This window comes from Tachysurus vachellii, chromosome 19 (assembly GCF_030014155.1).
Source record: "Tachysurus vachellii isolate PV-2020 chromosome 19, HZAU_Pvac_v1, whole genome shotgun sequence".
NCBI classification, from domain to species: domain Eukaryota; kingdom Metazoa; phylum Chordata; class Actinopteri; order Siluriformes; family Bagridae; genus Tachysurus; species Tachysurus vachellii.
In genome coordinates this window covers 10,690,432-10,707,901 of record NC_083478.1, presented here as the reverse complement: position 1 = coordinate 10,707,901, position 17,470 = coordinate 10,690,432, and the positions used below count along the sequence as shown (strand labels likewise).

At 38.7% G+C, this 17,470-nt stretch overlaps 1 protein-coding gene across 1 annotated transcript; it reads right to left on the bottom strand.

Moving 5' to 3' along the window:
- Window positions 1-3,558: 3,558 nt before the first annotated feature.
- fam120c (family with sequence similarity 120 member C) lies at window positions 3,559-16,219 on the bottom strand. The gene is made up of 16 exons (XM_060893722.1): window positions 14,871-16,219; window positions 11,583-11,829; window positions 11,384-11,466; window positions 11,141-11,269; window positions 10,837-10,939; window positions 10,592-10,665; window positions 10,209-10,486; window positions 9,456-9,702; window positions 7,878-8,049; window positions 7,222-7,471; window positions 6,714-6,828; window positions 6,401-6,610; window positions 6,100-6,316; window positions 5,585-5,720; window positions 5,396-5,459; window positions 3,559-5,196 (listed from the first exon to the last, which is right to left on the bottom strand). The coding sequence occupies exons 1-16, from the start codon at window positions 15,402-15,404 to the stop codon at window positions 4,915-4,917; spliced, it is 3,141 nt and encodes a 1,046-aa protein (XP_060749705.1). The 5' UTR covers window positions 15,405-16,219; the 3' UTR covers window positions 3,559-4,914.
- Between the last annotated feature and the right edge of the window lie 1,251 nt (window positions 16,220-17,470).

Here is a 17,470-nt window from a genome sequence, read left to right as displayed (position 1 = left end):
AAACTGTTAATAACGATCATAACCATAACAGCAATAATAATAATGAAGTTTCACCCTTCACTACACAAGTTCTTTTGGAGACCTTGATGCATGCATCCACATGTTTATCCTGGTCAACGGATCGGATGACAGAACGAGTTGCCTACAAATGAGACTGGGTCGTGACTTTAAAATGTTGACAACATTGCAGGGGCAACATGCTCTAAAAACAAAAGGATAAAACAAAGGGCATTCATCCAGCAAGATGGGGGTGAGGGGTGGGGATGACAGGGAGCCAATGTACAAAACACATTGCTGTTATCGCTAACGGGCTCAAAACCTTACAACACCGGTCAAAAGCACATAGGCGGTCCTGTGCCGTGAAGGGCTTCAAAAGCTAGGGTAGAAAGGGAACAGTTTTTAAAGCAAAAAAATCAAATCTACCATCTAGACAATAGTCTACAGGAATGCACAAGCAAGGACTTTTCTCAATAACTTGTGTCTGAACCTGTTAACAGTTATGCGCTTACATTTACCCTAGCCATGACTACTGATGAAGCTACATTTCCCAAACTGTAACTGGGGAAGGTGCTAGGATTTAAACGCATCAAGACTTGCATCTGAGGTTACACTTCATTACAGGGGAAAGAAAAAAAAACAAAAAACTGTTAGCAAAGAAACCAGACAACACACACCTCAGCCACATTTCACCAAAAAGATGTAAATACGTTGTTTCCTTCATTCAGTATTTGTCAGTGGACCCATAATATCTGTTATGATCTCAATTACGCACCAGTAGAACTCTTGATTTCCAAAGAAACTCTAATTTGGGTCTGCAAATAGTAAGCTAGTATGCACTTTGGTTTTTAGTAGCAGAGAGAACTCTGTTCTGTGCAAGGACGCAATGGTTAATGTTGAACCGATCAGCTTTTGAACGATCTTCACTGATTAACTGAAGCTTCTTAAAGTGTTTGACAGAGTTCGGGTTTAGTCTGATGACTACAATTTTACCCTAATGGTGAAGTGGTCGGAAACAATAGCTATATGGTAAAGATACCTATAATCATTACAGTTTCAAATATCTATCTGAGCTAAGTGCATTTAATACTACTTGTAGCAATGGTCAAAGGAGTAATGTCTTTTTTTTTTGTCTTTTTGTTTTGTTTTTTTTTAAACTAGCAAGGGAAAAAAAAAAAACACAATTTTCTCAATTTCAAACCAAGGATTAAGGTTAGTTTTTCTTCTTTTTTTTTGTATTCAAAGCTGAAAATTATCCGTTCCCAACTTCTGCCTACGATTACATACAGACTGATTATAAGCGTAATTATTATTGTCGTTAATATTATTGTTACTGTTAGTATGATGGGGTAAGGAGACAACACTGCATCAGGAGCAAGAAAGTCCACAACCAAGACATGATAAAGTGAAAAGACAAGAATCTAAACTGGATGAAACGAGAGAAAAACAAGGTGACGGCCATTTTTTGTTTGTTTTTTGGTTTTAAGGTAGGGACGAAATCTGGTTATTCTTGTAAAACTACAAAAAGCAAGCATTTAAACTGCGAGTGTGTGTATTAGTAACGCTATATTCAACACCAAGACAGGGAATTCGTAAATCAGCAACAAATAGTGCAGTACAGTAACTATCGCCATACGAATAAATCTGTGCAGGTTCTATATTACCACCGATTGAATAGGGCTGATTAGGATAAAGGGGGAAAAGGCATATGATAAGGTTTGGGTGAACCTCAAAAATCAGAACATAGATCCCTTAAAATACTTAACACTGTAAATTATTATACATCTGCATCTATGTTGGGTAATAGTGAACTCTCAACAAATGTCTGATTAAAATGGCAAATAAGAAAAAGGTTAGAACAGTTTAAAAAAAAAAAAAAAGATTACATAAAAGCCAGATAAGAAGCTCTGCAGAGGGTAACTTGGGAACCACACATCTGAAATCACTAATTAAGCATTACAAGTAATCAACTATATCAAATACAAAAAGAAATCCTAAATAATATTACATTTTCTCTTGTACTAACTGGTGTCTCTCTAAAAGAAAACATCTACATATGCACGTGTGTGTTATGTGGTGTGTGTGTGTGTATATGTGTATACGTGTTTACGACCATTTCTGGGTGTGTATGAATTATGGGTGTTAATATCTCTGAGACTAAGATTAAGCTAAATGTAAGTCTATAGAATAACTGGTGTTCTATAACCAGAATCTGTGCCTGCTTATTGAACTTACAGAAATTTTGTATCTACCTTAAATGGAAACTGAAAACTCAATGATTTACAGTAAGTCTGAAGCAATTGCTCGTTTACAGATTCAAACAAGCATATTCCTACCGCATGTCTTGGTATTTGGCGTGCATAATTCTTGATGGAAGATCCTTCCATTATGAGCACTGCTGAAATTTCATCATATGCAACAACCAAAGTCTGATATTCAGAATAACCGGCTGTGCTTGTCTAGTACGGTATCTTACGGGTTTACGTACACTATTTGCGGTGCTATGGTCTCGATTACTACCGAACCGTCATAGTTCATATATGTCCAATACGGTCATATGTCCTTACCGCAATTAACATGGACACAGAGTGAGTAAAAGATTACTGCTGACTATGTGTGTATATCTGTGCGGTATACATATATAAACTGAAACAAGTTAAACTAATGGAGGGGATTCCGCAAAACCTTTAGAACACACAAACAAAGATGTCTGTCATTCTGCGTCATTTAGAACTTTTGATATACTATTTGTGGCACATGATAAACTATCATCTATCCATCTTGTAACAAAATAAGGTGCATCTTATTAACATGCCTGCACAGACACTAATGAATTCTGAATTAGAGATTTCTAATTAAAATGATGTCAAAAGAGCCTCTCTCTAGTGTATTTGTTCTTTGATACAAATTGAAGCTCACTCCCAACATCTCCATAATTAATAATACAAAAAAATTCTCAAAATAGCACTTCCTTTGCGTGAAGGTGACAAATTGTGTTTCCATGTTGCAAGATTTTTTATGTTCATTTGGATTACTCTCAACCCATTTTCCCCCTCAATAAAATGCTCTTTTAAAAACGTGCATGAGGTCCATGGGCAATCATAGAAACAACACATAGGTTTAACATCACAGAAACAGAACATCCTATATTAATGTAAGGAAATAACTAGAGGGCGTGGGTTTTTCACCCAACTGTCTCACAAATTTAGGAGTTTCACTTCTTTAACCCAGTATCTTGGTCTATATAGACTAATAAAAGCAGTTGTACTAATTAAACATAAATAACAAGTGCTTTATGTTGGGTTACAATCATTTTCAGGGAGTATTTCCATTACGGTTTAGTGCTGGGACTTGCATATCAATAGCTATATCTTGGGGCTTAAGGTGCTTTAAAACAAAACTAATAAGTTTATAACCCTATTTAGTAGCTCTGTCAATGGGTATGTATGTCTACTGACTGGATAGAGGACGTGGGAAACGTAAAAAAAAAAATATATATATATATATATATATATATATATATATATATATATATATATATATATATATATATATTTTTTTTTTACATCATACCTCTCAGCAGTTTGATTAGCAAAATCTGGATGACTGAAATTAATAGGCTACTGCAAGTAATTTCATCATTGTGTGACAAGCCATTTTTCTGCAACAAAATCAGGATTTTTTTTGGACCCTTATTGTATGCTGCAAAACAACTTCATTTCAAACTGTAATGTTAGAAAAACACAAAATATGACTCATTTCCCTTAAAGGTATTCAAACATTTGGAGCTATTGCCTAATAATGAATAAGAACTGATGCTATTCTCACAATTAAGCAGCTTTAAATTCACTGGTAGCCATCTCACTATTTGTCAGGACAAACCCTTTGACACTAACCTACAACAGCACTGGAGTGTCTCACTTTATGCAGTGCTCAATAAGGGACAATTTATTAACTCTAAACAGGGTCCTAATTTAATATTTGCCTTGCCTGCAAATTACAGCAATACTTCTAGTAACAGGGCTTAAGTACTATGAATTAAATTATAAGAATATCATTAAAAAAAAAAAAGAAACATGCAGGTCTTGACGACTACTGCGATCCAATTACCAAAAACTACGTTTGCTGACAAAATCACTTAACATGTGGAGAAAAAATGAGAAAGGGACTTATATCTACACTGATGCATTTCAGATGCATAAAACAAATGTCAAAATGTCAACGCAATAGTTATTTGCTACATAACAAATAGTAAATACAAAGCTCATGCCAGCAATTAAATGTTTTTATATAGATGGAAGGGGGAAAGCCATGGTGCACTAAATCTGCATGATGGCTCAAGGTTCAACTGACAATGTCTTTTCTGGAGTTAATTCAAAAACAAATCCTTTGGGTCTATTAAGCGAAGTATGCTGCTCTTAAAATGCATGGGCTATAAGTATAGATTTAGTGAGGACATAATTTGGGGAAAAAAGGGGGCTGACTGTCACCATATTTAGGCAATAGTACAAATATAACCAACAATCTAAATTGTTTTAAAATAAAAAATAAAAAAAAAATAAAAATAAAAAGTTAGAAAGGTGAAAAGACTGAGAGCTTGTCACAATGCTACAACCCTGATGGGGCAGTGGAAAGGCTGAGGTCCAGAATCAAAGAGATTCAGTGCAATGTGCAATCAAAAGGTTGTGATTTTTAACTCTGCTTAGTTCCAAATCAGAACCTACTGTTAAGGTGACATAGACCACACCCCTTTTCACACTGTCCATCTCTAGTTTTCAGCATCTGTAACATTATAAATTATTTTTATGACAACACGAAGTGGCTACTGTGCCTATTTATGTTTTACAAGAAAAAAGGCAGTCAAACTTGGAACATTCCCTCGCAACTCAATCATTCTTGTTAGACTATGGGATGTAATTACTCCTCTTTTTGTAGTGCACCATCTGACGAGCAGTCGTCAAGGCAACATGGGGCCTCTACCTCCACCCCATCTCCTGATTGGTTGTCTTTGCTGGCTAAGGCACACTGGATTGGCTGGGCCAGTGGTGGCAGGTCAACGGTTTGGCCAGTGGCGCTTCCTGAAGAGCTGCCGTTCAGTTGCTGGGATACAACGCCGGCTCTCTCGGTGGGCCGCCCCACTGGTTTGGACTCCTCTGCCAGCTTTGTGGGGCTGGATGAGGGAGGTGAGGAGGAAAGATTCTAGAGAATGTAAATTGCAGCAAATTAAACGATGAACATAAGATGAAAGTGCACAATCTCTTTAAAAAATAAATAAATAAAAACCCTCCTTCTTACGTACTTATAGTCTCTTGGATTTTATTTTGCATGTTTGTAAATATGAACGAGGTTACTGTACATACAAATACAAAAAACATGTTAAGGAATATATAGGCATTACCTGTGTTCGATTTGAGTTTATTTTCTTTCCTCCCCTTCCTTTTGGTATCACTTCTTTTCCCCTTCTATATCAGAAATAAAACAATGTTTCTAGCTCTCATGTCGCTGAATTTTCATACTATACCATTTTGACTAGTGTAGAAGTTGCCAAATTGAGTAAAATATAGTGTTCCTTCCTGAATTTACTTACCCCTTGCCTCCTCCCACTGATACCACCTGTACATTAAACCCTCCTCTGCCACGCACCGGTTTGTTTCCAGCCCACTGGCCAACAACCATGCCAGCAATCTCTAGCTTCCCGCCTTGAGGAGGTATAGACTGGATACCTGTGTTGACAGTCAAAGTTTCACAATATAAATCATAAGCTTGTAAACAAAACCACACAAATCTAAATCTGATTGAAGATAAAGTAGATTTAAAACAAATGGCTATATTACAAAGATAAACTCCATCTATAAAAACCTATATCTCTTAATTTTACTATTATTCATTTAGTAGCTACATTTATACTAACAAAAAAAGAGATTTTACAGATTTAAGAACACTCATCATAGCTTAATGTAAACAAAATTCAACAATGGCACAAACTCATGTTTTGAGTAAACGTGTAGAGATTATTGCGCTTGAATACACACCCACATTAATAAGAGTAGGGACAGACATTGAGTTTACAATCTCTCTAAACAGCTCTGACTGTGTTCAGACCTGGGAAAGCTCTTGGTCGGTGCTGGTGGTGTGGAGGAGGCATAGAACCCAAGGGGCGAGGCGGATACAGTGGGTGCATGGGATAGAAAGGTGGCACCATGGCAGGGGGAAGGAAGGCTGGGGGTGGCAACGGTGGGGGTGGGGGTGGAGGCCGAGAGAGGTTGATGCCCTCCAAAATAGCCTGCCTCATCTTCTCGACTCGGGACACCAGCTCTTCCTGTCACCAAAAACGCAAAAGAATCAGCAGATGCCAAAAATTATTAAGGAGTAGAAGATGTAAGAAAGGTGATAGGATCTGTACCTGGCCTTCACACATGTCCAGCAGAGCAGCCCTGTCTCTGGTAGCCTTTGCAAGTTTGCTCTGAAATAGCTTGCCATCGAAGAAGCCCCAGGGGCAGCAGTGATCCCAAGGGAGAGGCTGGCCACACACATCATTCACAAACAGGGCTGTGTCCACACCGCTCATAAAGAGAGAGGCGAGCTGTACACCACGGTTATCCACTTTCTCCACCTATCCATTGCAAATGTCAGACACTGTTATAAGACCCACATTACTGTCATATTTATCCCAGCAAGCAAGCAAATACCATATTCAGAGTTTGCATTTCACCTACCTTGAGTTCTTGCAATTGATCAGGCTCATAGAGCTGGTTAGACACCGCTTGAGCCAAAAAGGCATCAAGCTCATGGCGTTGGAGAATTCGGCCACCTGGCCACTGCATCATATACCTGAATGCAAGGACACAGATTTCCCATCATTTGTAATGACTATAGCAGTACACTATAAAGACTTAAATTATATTCTACTGACAAGAACCAATGCTCCTGAAAGCAAGCTCAAATAGAGTTGCACATTATGACATAACAGTATAAAAACAGTACGTCAGGACTCGCAACACAGAACTCCGTGTTAAAAATTGACCTGTGTATTTTTGAGCAAAAAGATTATTTTTTGATTTAGTTAAAGCTATAATATATGAAAAGACCCAGAGAAAGCCTGGATATGATGCAGCGCTCACAGAATGCTGTCCGTGTAACCCATCACAGCCCAAATCTCAGCCCAAATCTCAAAATACTAAGGCTGTACTGCATGATGTAAATTTGTGTATCCAGTTTCACTACCTAAGTACACAGCACATGAGCAGCAGGTGCGATGGCACGCTGGACGGGTTAAGCAGGGCAGGGCAGTCTGATCTCATGCAAGCCAAGAAGGCTCTCGTGCGTCGACTGCGGTCCTCAGAGGCACGGCCGAGCCATAGGCGCCTCAGATTAGGACAGGTCCACTCGCGGAAACACATAGCAGGAACCAGCTCAGGGGTAAGGGCCGACTTGGCCTTACTGGCACACCACTCCTTAACTATCACCGGGGGTACTGCAGAGTCACAGAGAAACATAAAGCAACCTATGTGACATAAGTAAAACATAGCAAAAGGAGACGGGGAAAAATCCGTGCTGGTCATATCACTCGTATGAAAAGCAGGTATGCAATCAGCTGAGGATAAGAAAACCAACATGTATGTTTTAGAAAGTGCCATTGCATCTATGTTTATAGGCTATACTACATTATGATGTCCAGCTTCTCTGCAAGATCTAATCCGAAAGCTTTAGTGTTTATACATTCATTAAAATAAAGTCCTGAATTAAGACACTGCCTGGATGTCACTGGATCCTTTGCGAATTGTGAATACACACTATTATATCTAATATATATAAATGTGACTATTACTACACTGACTATAAGCTTCACTAATTAATTACACTCTCTGTCCCACACTCACCCTCTAGTGGAGCACGCTTGCGCATGGCCATCCTTTCCAGTCTCCTCTGGGTTTCAGCCAGGCTAAACAGCACGCCATAGGCATACTGCCGTGCTGAGCGGAACAGCAAAGAGGAAGGGGGCAGGTCAGGGTTGCACTCATCCTCTATACACACTGGCATCTTCATCTCCCCCTGAGATACACAGTGAGCAATCAGATAAAAGATTTTAACAAAAGTGCGATTGTAAAGCTGTTTGTAAAGCTATTGTCAAAAATGTTTACATCACTGCTGCTGTTGAACTATGATATGCAGTATACACATAGTAAACTCTCTTTTCATAAAGATCTTCCACAAACCAGGCTTTGAATACTCACAATAGGATAAGCTGTTCTTGTTACTGAGTTAAACAGTCATTATTCGCTGTCTCACATTTGTGAATATCTAACATTATAGTGAATTGAACAACCCCTGTATTGACTAGCATATATAATTGAAATATAAAATCCTAATCACTTTTAAAGAACAGCATGTGCAAAAGTTTTTTTTAAAAAGTGTTTATTTTACTAACTTTATTTGGAAAGCAACATTACAAGCCCAGTAGATTTTAAACACAGTTCAGGTTTCAAGGATAGCATTACAAAACATCTCGGGTCAGAATTCCACTTTCACTAGCCTCAGGTCTGTTTCATAAAAATAAATAAAATACTAAAAATAATAACTCATTCATTCTCATTGGGATCCACCTAGCATAACAATAGCATACTGACCCAGATGGATATTAAAATCCAGAGAATGACCTTTTTATTTCCTCAGATCATTAATATTAAGAAATATGCCAGAAACTGAAGCATTTTGAGTAACTTAACATCTTTGCTTTGTCCAGATGTTTAACATGATTGGAAAATAATCCTAACCATTTCCAAGTTTTACAGATGTGAGACCACTTCAAAAGTATCAGACTTGTAAAACAACAATATGTAGACTTTTTGATACACAAAAACAATTATGTAATGGATTAAAATATACACGTTTAACAAGCTCCCGCAAGTTTAAGCTACTATTCAACTACTTAGCTGTTATACAAATAATTAGTTTTGATCCTCCTGATCATATTCTAACACTTGTTCCAACTACAACCATAAGAATAGTAAAAGACGAAAGGAGGAGTGCATTATTTATATTATGTATACATCCATTATAAGAGTTTAAAATGCAATAAAAAAAAGTTGTGGTGCACTTCGCAACTACAAGGTTACTGTTCACAAAACCGATAACTTTATTTTATGATATGACAAAAGCCCTGTATCATTTAGCTAGCAGTGCATGTTGCTGTGAAACAATTTAATAAAAACAAACATCTATTTAAAAAAACATTTCTTCATAAGTAGATCAACTGCCTCACTCTTCAGTCACCTTATTATGTAAGCGCTTCGTTTAAAAACATTTGAATCACTTAAATCTTTTGCTGAAAGTTGATTTTGCCCCACCCACAGAAAGAAATAATGAGTGAAATGACAGTCTGACTGAATTTTTACATTTTTATATATATACACATTCTTATATAATATTAACCACAGAGAAGAGGAAAACCGCAGTACCTTGGTGAGGATGTGGTATATCTGTGGGTACATGAGACCCCTTCTGTGTCTGTGCTCTGCTACTCGAAGAACCTCAGCGCTGACCTGTGGAAGGGGTGGGGTCGTAATGTCCATGTGACTCCGTGTTGCCATGGACAGCAGTGATGGAATAGATGGCCCACTCCCGTTGCCTTGGGGACCCTCCCCAGAGGTGCCACCCCCACGACCACTGGGCTCTTCCCATCTAGATGACTTGTCAGCCAAATGACTGAAAAGCAAGAAAGTGCTTGTTTGAAGAGACAAATTTGTATATGTCTCAATCAGCACATATCATGGTAGCACATCTAACAGGACATGCAAACAAGTGTAAAGTAATGGTTCACTACAATGTAAACAATGAGGACCATCACTTGTGTGTTAAAACACCTCTAAATCTTTCTGAATTTCAAGCATGGCTTCTATATTGCTGTGATAAAAAATGATAGACCTTCAGCTTGTGGCATTTAAAGGACACAGAAATCTCAGCAATGAGTTTGGTACTGCCGTTACTATGTTCCCGCACAGCTCAAGAGCACAACATAATACACAGTAAATCTGAGAGCTGCTGCTGCTACCATATTAGTTTAAAAAAAAAAAAAAAAAAAAAAACATACTTTTTATAATTCCAAGTTTCTTAATAAATCTATTGAAATTCTCTAGCTTGTAAAATATTTATAGTTATGTAAAAACTGATGAGAAATGTTTTTTGAAGCATTAAGTGAGAAAAAAACTCACTTAGTGCTGGTGTCATTTTGCTCCTCCCCATCTGAAGACGACGATGGTGATGGGGAAGGGCCTGAAGGAACAGTTGTGTGGTGATTGGGCATTCGGTTCCCAACTTGAGTGGAATCATAAGGAGCGGACCAATCACCAAAACCCATTTTCCCAACAAGAGAATCGTTGCATTCCTGCAGTGGTGGAGGCGGGTTCTGGAAAAGAAGGGCGGAGGCTGGGCCTGGGCCATAGGCCCCGGGATAAGGCACCTTAACACCTGATACCTGGGGTGGACCAACCTGTCAAAAAAAGGTAAGAAGAAATAAAACCAAGAACACAGAAGATGCATAGAACAGAAATTACTAAAAGGATTAATTTTTTTTTTTTTTTTTACAAAATTCTACCTGGACTTTCCCAGAATGTACTGCACCCATGTGGCCTGGAGGACCACCAAACTGACAAGGCCCAAAACCTGGCACTGTGAAAAAGGCAAGAGAGGATCTAATTATAAAAGTGATAAACAGTAACAATGTAAGCACTAAATTTGAGGCAGCAATTGATCAATTTGAAAGCAATTAATCAACATTTACTCGAGAGTTTTGCATTACATCCAGTTTTATAAAAGCATATCCATGTGGACAGTACTTACAGAGGTAAGGAGAAGGTCCCATGGTAAGAGGTCTGGGTTTACTGGCCGCTGAAAAGTATTCCACTGCCTTCTTAAATCTTTCAATTTTATCTTCGGTCCGAGACTGTGCAAAAAATAACGTTTGTCAATCAGGTTTACTTTAATTCTATAAAATGTTACCATTTCTTCATATTAATTTTTTTAACTCAGCAACAGCATGAACAATAACATAACTTAATGCATTATGGCATTTCAATTCATTAATGATAATTATTTTCACAGTAATAGCATACTAGACCAATCAAAAAACATAATTATGATGTACCTGAGACTGTTTGAATACATCTCTGGCCACCGCATCCAAATTCCCAAGGTCCTGAATAGATGCAACATACTCTGACACAGCCTTGATCACAACCTCACAGGGAGGGAGAACTAACTGGTGAGCCCTTACCTAAAATGAGCAGAGAAACAATAAAAACAGAAGCAGAGGCTATGTTTCCTGTCCAGTTCACCATCGAAATAGCAGTAATAAAAACTGTCTTAACAGGAGAAATATTCATGGCACCTTGAGGGAGGCAAGAGGGTGTTCTGGACCCAACAGACTCCAATGAAAGGCAGCCAGGTCTTCATCTGGCAGAATGTGGTTACCTAAATAAATAAGAATACATCGGATTAGACCAGATAATTCAGAACAAGCTGAAATGTACCAGAAGTTAACATATGGCCAAACTGTGGTCTTGCTCACTGTGTTAAGGGTTGCTTACCAAGCAGGGCAGCAAAGATGGGCAGGTGCTGGGTTTTGAGGCCCAGCTGGCGAGCAGCCTCAGACAGCAGGTACTGGTGAGTAGTCAGATTTTTGCCGTTCCAGGAGAGCTTGAGCGCATGAGAGCTGAAATAGGCCGGGACATTGCATAGAGCGAACTCGGAGTCCTGTGCAATCAGGCCCTGAAATCCAAAGTCTCTGTACAGAGATAGCACCTCCTGGTGGTGGTCCTCTAGGGTCTGAACTACCTACAGAAAGAAATGGAAATTAGAAATGGAAATTAGCCCAGGAATTTACATGCCTTCTTTGTGCAATGTTATCCTCCTTTCCAAATTACCAGTGAGTTCAAGTGCTGTACTATATGCAAGTGTGTGAATTTAAAATAAAAAAAATAAATAAAAAAAAACATAACTTGCCAAATGTTATGGTTTCTATTAAGCAGTAAGTAAAATCAGCAAGCTTAATTTTTTTTATACCATCGCTTGGTTGAATGCTCAAATCTGATTGGTCAGAAAGTGTGCTTTTTTTTTATTATACAGTAAATCTGACTAACATGAAATATGTGTCAGAATTAACACATCTTCTATTACATATCTTCTAATACATTTTTGCTTTTATAGTAACAGCTCATATACAGGGACTTGTATAGCAGACATTCCAGATAATCGTAGACTACTAAACAGATTTTTAAAGCATGTGCTTTGTAACCATCAGAGTGTGGAGTATAAGCACTGAAACGTCTAAACAATAGTTATCACTTTCCAGTTTCTCATAATAAGCATAACAATAATTTTATGACTTTACAGTGAAGTAATAACATTAACTAATTTCTCTAACAGATTGTTATCCTACAACCTTAAGTCTTACTAAACCATTAAAATGTGAGTTTAATAGACTAATAAGTTACACATTTTAGCCATTTGCAAATGACTGTGGTTTATGTGAAATAGCACGTTCCATATCATGCTGTTATACTTTAGCTGAAAGCTGCTTACTTTTTCAGATGTCCAAGCCTTGACATCTCAGCTAACAATTCTTTAACAATGTGTAATCCACATTTATACTTCAATGAAGCCTACAGTATATCTCAGTGTTACAAATGGGACACACAGTAGATTTTTGACCAGGTAGTTATCTCCGTTCTCTCAATAAAAACCAATAAACCATTTTATTTACTCTTGAGATCTCACTTTATCAATAAATAGCCTGCTCAGCTTTTAATAAAAAATAAATAAATAAATAAAAGCAGACACAAGATTGTGGGTCATCAATTAGATGACATGGGGCTACGTTATCATTGTTCAAATACTGACACAGCCAGACTAGAGCTGCTGCAAAATTAGTCCTGAGATCGAAACAATATAAGGCCCAATGTTCTTCAGCTTGTCCCTAAGTTATAACATTCTTGTACCCCTAGTAATTTGGGACTGCAGATGGTAGTCGTGCTTAAACCATTTCCTGACAAAACCAATTTTAAATACTTATTCTTTCATTCAAAATCATATTTGGATTTGGCTGGTGTTTCAGCTGCTTGCTATATTGTGCAATCGAAAAAGAACAGCTACTGTCTTCATTTTCTAAGTGTGAGCAGGATGTACAGTTGTATGAGATACACGAGGTCTTGCTCTACACTGTATTGTATTGTGCTCCATTTTGTCATATTGTGTTTCCGCCTACAGTGTGCTGATGATTGTATAAAGACAGCCCAGGTATATAATCTGCATGTCCTCTGGGCCCAGGCTAGTGATTTGTCCATCCCTGAAAATAATACATTAGTATGACACTTGACACAGCTACAGTTTTCTGATTCAGGAAAAGCCTGCTAGATCCAGTGTTCTCTTTCACCATGTTAAGCTAGAAGGTGATTTATTTTGCTAGGCTGCAGATTCTGTTGTCTAGACTCCAAAATAATCGAGAATAACGATCGGTGATTGTTAGAGAACAATCGAACATCGAGTTTATTGCCTTTTCCCAAAACTCACTCATTCTCACTCATTTTCTACTGCTTATCCGAACTACCTTGGGTCACAGGGAGCCTGTGCCTATCTCAGGCGTCATCGGGCATCAAAGCAGGATACACCCTGGACGGAGTGCCAACCCATCACAGGGCACACACACACACTCCTTCACTCACACAATCACACACTACGGACAATTTTCCAGAGATGCCAATCAACCTACCATGCATGTCTTTGGACCGGGGGAGGAAACCGGAGTACCCGGAGGAAACCCCCGAGGCACGGGGAGAACATGCGAACTCCACACACACAAGGCGGAGGCGGGAATCGAACCCCCAACCCTGGAGGTGTGAGGCGAACGTGCTAACCACTAAGCCACCGTGCCCCCACTTTTCCCAAAACGATATCCAAAATAACACCAGTGTAAAGAAAGACTCAAACAAATGACCACTTTTCAAATAAATATCCAAGTAACACCGTATTCAAATGAATCTATGATTATCAGAATAATGAAGTTGAAATTATAGCCGTTTGGTGTTCAGCAAAGTTTTAATATAAGCGAATAAGCTATAATGTCATTTGGTATCATGTTACCAAGGCAAACTCAAGCTGTTACGTGAAAGCAATTGTAATGAATAGTTTCGAAAAATTTATGTTTAAAAGTGAGCAGGTTTTACTTTTAGGAAGATACATGCACTATTTGTAAGCAACAGGAGAAATCACACAGTGAGGCCATTATCAACCTAAAGTTAAAGACTTTCCTATTGCAGCACATCAGTGTTAAACCGATACCACTTAGTTAACAAAGTTTAGTAGATTTAGTTTATTTAACCATACAGTTTTATTTAACACTACAAGACAAATGAGAGAGACAAATGCATTCCTGCCATGTTATAGAAAGGATACACAGTCATTCCCATTACAGCCTATGAAGTCTTTCCTGGGGGAAAAACTTACTGACCTTTACAGTGTTGACACTCGATACTCCTTCCATAAATGTTAAATTAATGTCTCTTAACAAATAAACATCACTACTGATAGGATTGAAGTTTTATGTGATAAATATTTTTTCAGGTTTATTATTAGGATCAGATTATGTGGAAAGTTCAGTAAAGTTATTAAAGACACAATAAAGATTAAAACGACTACTGAGTAACTTTAAGCCTATTATTCGCCTCGCAGCAGGATCTACTGTTACAGAAAGTGAATCAACACCTGCTGACAAATGAGACCCTGAATAAGGCGCTTTAACGTGTGAAACTTTAAATCTGGGGGAAAATCTGATTGTGTAACTCACAGTTGTCTCACAGCTGGTTATGAGGCGCACTCACCCGCACGCGGAAGCGGAACATGGCGAGGCGGACGCAGTGGCTGAGACACGCGGGCGGCAGGAACCAGGCGCGCGGGGGCGGTGTGCCTTTGCTGCCCACGTGGTTGACGATGAGCTGCGCCGTCTGTCTGTGGGCCTGTGCTCGGCGCGCCCACTCGGGCCAGCGCTCTTTGCCCAGAGTGCCATTGAAGGCCACGACAAGCTCAAGGCCGCCCTGGTAAAGGCAGGCCTGTGACAACGCTGCCAAGTAGCCGAGCATGGCGTTCCACTCGCCGCCGCACACCCAGTCGGTCTGGTATCCGCCGTAGAGGCGTTGCAGGCCCGAATCTGCGTCCACGAGGATGCGCGCCGGCGGTGGAAGAGGAGCGTGCAATGCGTTTGGGTGATGAGGATGATGGTGAGGATGGGGATGATGGTGGTGGTGGTGGTGTGGAGGATTTCGGTTCGCAGTACGGCCCAGTTTGAGGAGATCTACCGGAACCGAAGCACCCGGGCATCGCTTCTCCAAATACTCCTGGAAGCCCTGAACTCCCATGTTTACGTACTTCGGTCCTGTTTACGTCTGAAGTCTGTGTGCGCGCGCGCCTAGTAGATGTGGCAGATGAGCACCGCCCTTTCCAGAGTTATAAATGTTTATTAACCGAGTTCAGAAGCGTAGAACTTTAAAACGGTCTCAAACCGAGTCGTGTAAAATATGTGAAAGTCTAGTCGTGGGCGAGGCTGTAGTTTATATCCGAGCGCAATGTATATCCATTCTTCACTTAGCGTTTAATGCGTCGCCTTTAAACAAATTACACACGGATTAATGTTAATGTCGACTTAGTGGGAAACCATGACCGAGTTTACAACGTTACGGTGAGAGATAACGGCGGCTCTAGTGATGTCGACGGCGGTGAAAAGGTCCAAAATATAATCCTACATGCTAGCAAACTAGCGCTGCCTCGGCTAACTTACGGCCAGAACAATCCGGTCAATTTGTTAGGATAGTTTCTTAAACAGTATCTGATTGCAACCGTTGTGTTGTGTAAAGTCTGAACAGAAAAGTGATTGAAATCGACAAGACGTTATCCAACTGATTTAAGCCTAAACCTGCAGCTTTGCAGCGAACACACCAGCTAGGTAGCTAAGTTAGCTCGTTAGCCCGGTATGACTGACGACTCAACTAGCCGAAAGAAATCTGAGACATGTGCGTTTCGGAATGAAATGGCAGGTTAAACATAAAACAAAGTAAAATAACTAAAATAAAACAAAACAAAACGCCACCGTAAGCTCCCTCGCTCTCTATCTCACTCACAACTTCATACTGAGGAGAGGAACGTACTTTCAAGCGACGTCGGCCATCTTGCGACTTCCCCGCGGACTAAGAAATAGTGGGCGTGGTGTTTGAACGGGCAGAAGGGGAGGGGTTAGTTTGTTGGAATTATGGGAAATGTAGTTTATGGGTAATTAACAGCAGCGTGAAGACTGCGTATAAAACTACAACTACCAATATCTTGACCAGTGACCCAGATTCCAATGAAAGTCCAAAACGAATAGTTAATTCAAAAATATATAGGTTTATCTGTAACACGAAACAATACAATTTAAGTTTGAGGCATCACGAATCAAGCGGATTGGTTCTTTACCGGTTACCGAAGTCGATCTGTGTGAGGTTTACTTTCCACGGACTGACCGTTTAACAGCGGCCTACAAACCCTGAGCTGACTGTTATGTCCACACCGGCATTAACACACAGCCCCAGGCTTTAGTACTGCTGTGTACACAACACAGCTTTACATCTGTGTCTCATGTTCCTGCATCCGCTTTTTGTTATATAAACCTTATTCACAACTGTCTAAGCATCGTTAAATGTAGCAATATGTATACTTATACTTATATAAATTATTTATTTATTTATTTATTTATTTATTTATTTATTATTATTATTATTATTATTATTATTATTATTATTATTATTATTATTATTATTATTATTATTATTATTATATTCATATAATAAACTACCAGATAAATCACCATACTTTACAAAGGAATGTAGTCTGTAGTCTGGATTATGTAATTACACAAGTCAACTATTTAAATGTAATTTAGTTGTTGGACTTTATAAACCTTTCTGATAACTAATAAAAACAATGGAAAGTTCTTTCAAAGTCTTTTATTCATTTTTAAGCCTACCAAAAAAAAAACAAGAAAAGAAAAACAGTAGAGTGCTTTACCTGTATAAACAGAGCTATATTAACTATATAAACTCCTAATTTTAGGTAATTTAACAGATAATAATCATGTAATTACATTTTTTACCCATAGCCAGCTATTAAGTATATTTAATTTGTTTTGGTGATGAAGGGACTTTCTTTTTAATGGTTGATGGGTCTTGGAGCAGAAAATAAAAGAACATACATTTTAGGGATTTTAGAGTTTCTACTTACAAGTTACACGAACATTTCTTCTTTCGAATGTTAATGTAACTTAATGAACAATTTTGTATTATATCAGTCAAGTGACAACTAGATGACCTAAAATCATAATCAAAATCATAATTATATACATTGCATAATATATGCATTAGAATCCAAACTTTTCTTGTCTGTGGTCTTGGTG

Bases quoted from the DNA above. Each gene is read 5' to 3' on its own strand.
- fam120c (XM_060893722.1), bottom strand. From the start codon at position 15,404: ATGGGAGTTCAGGGCTTCCAGGAGTATTTGGAGAAGCGATGCCCGGGT. The intron at 10,666-10,836 runs GTAAGTACTGTC...CCTTTTTCACAG, and splicing joins GGGACCTTCTCCTTACCTCT to TGCCAGGTTTTGGGCCTTGT. The intron at 9,703-10,208 runs GTGAGTTTTTTT...CTTGCTTTTCAG, and splicing joins CAAAATGACACCAGCACTAA to TCATTTGGCTGACAAGTCAT.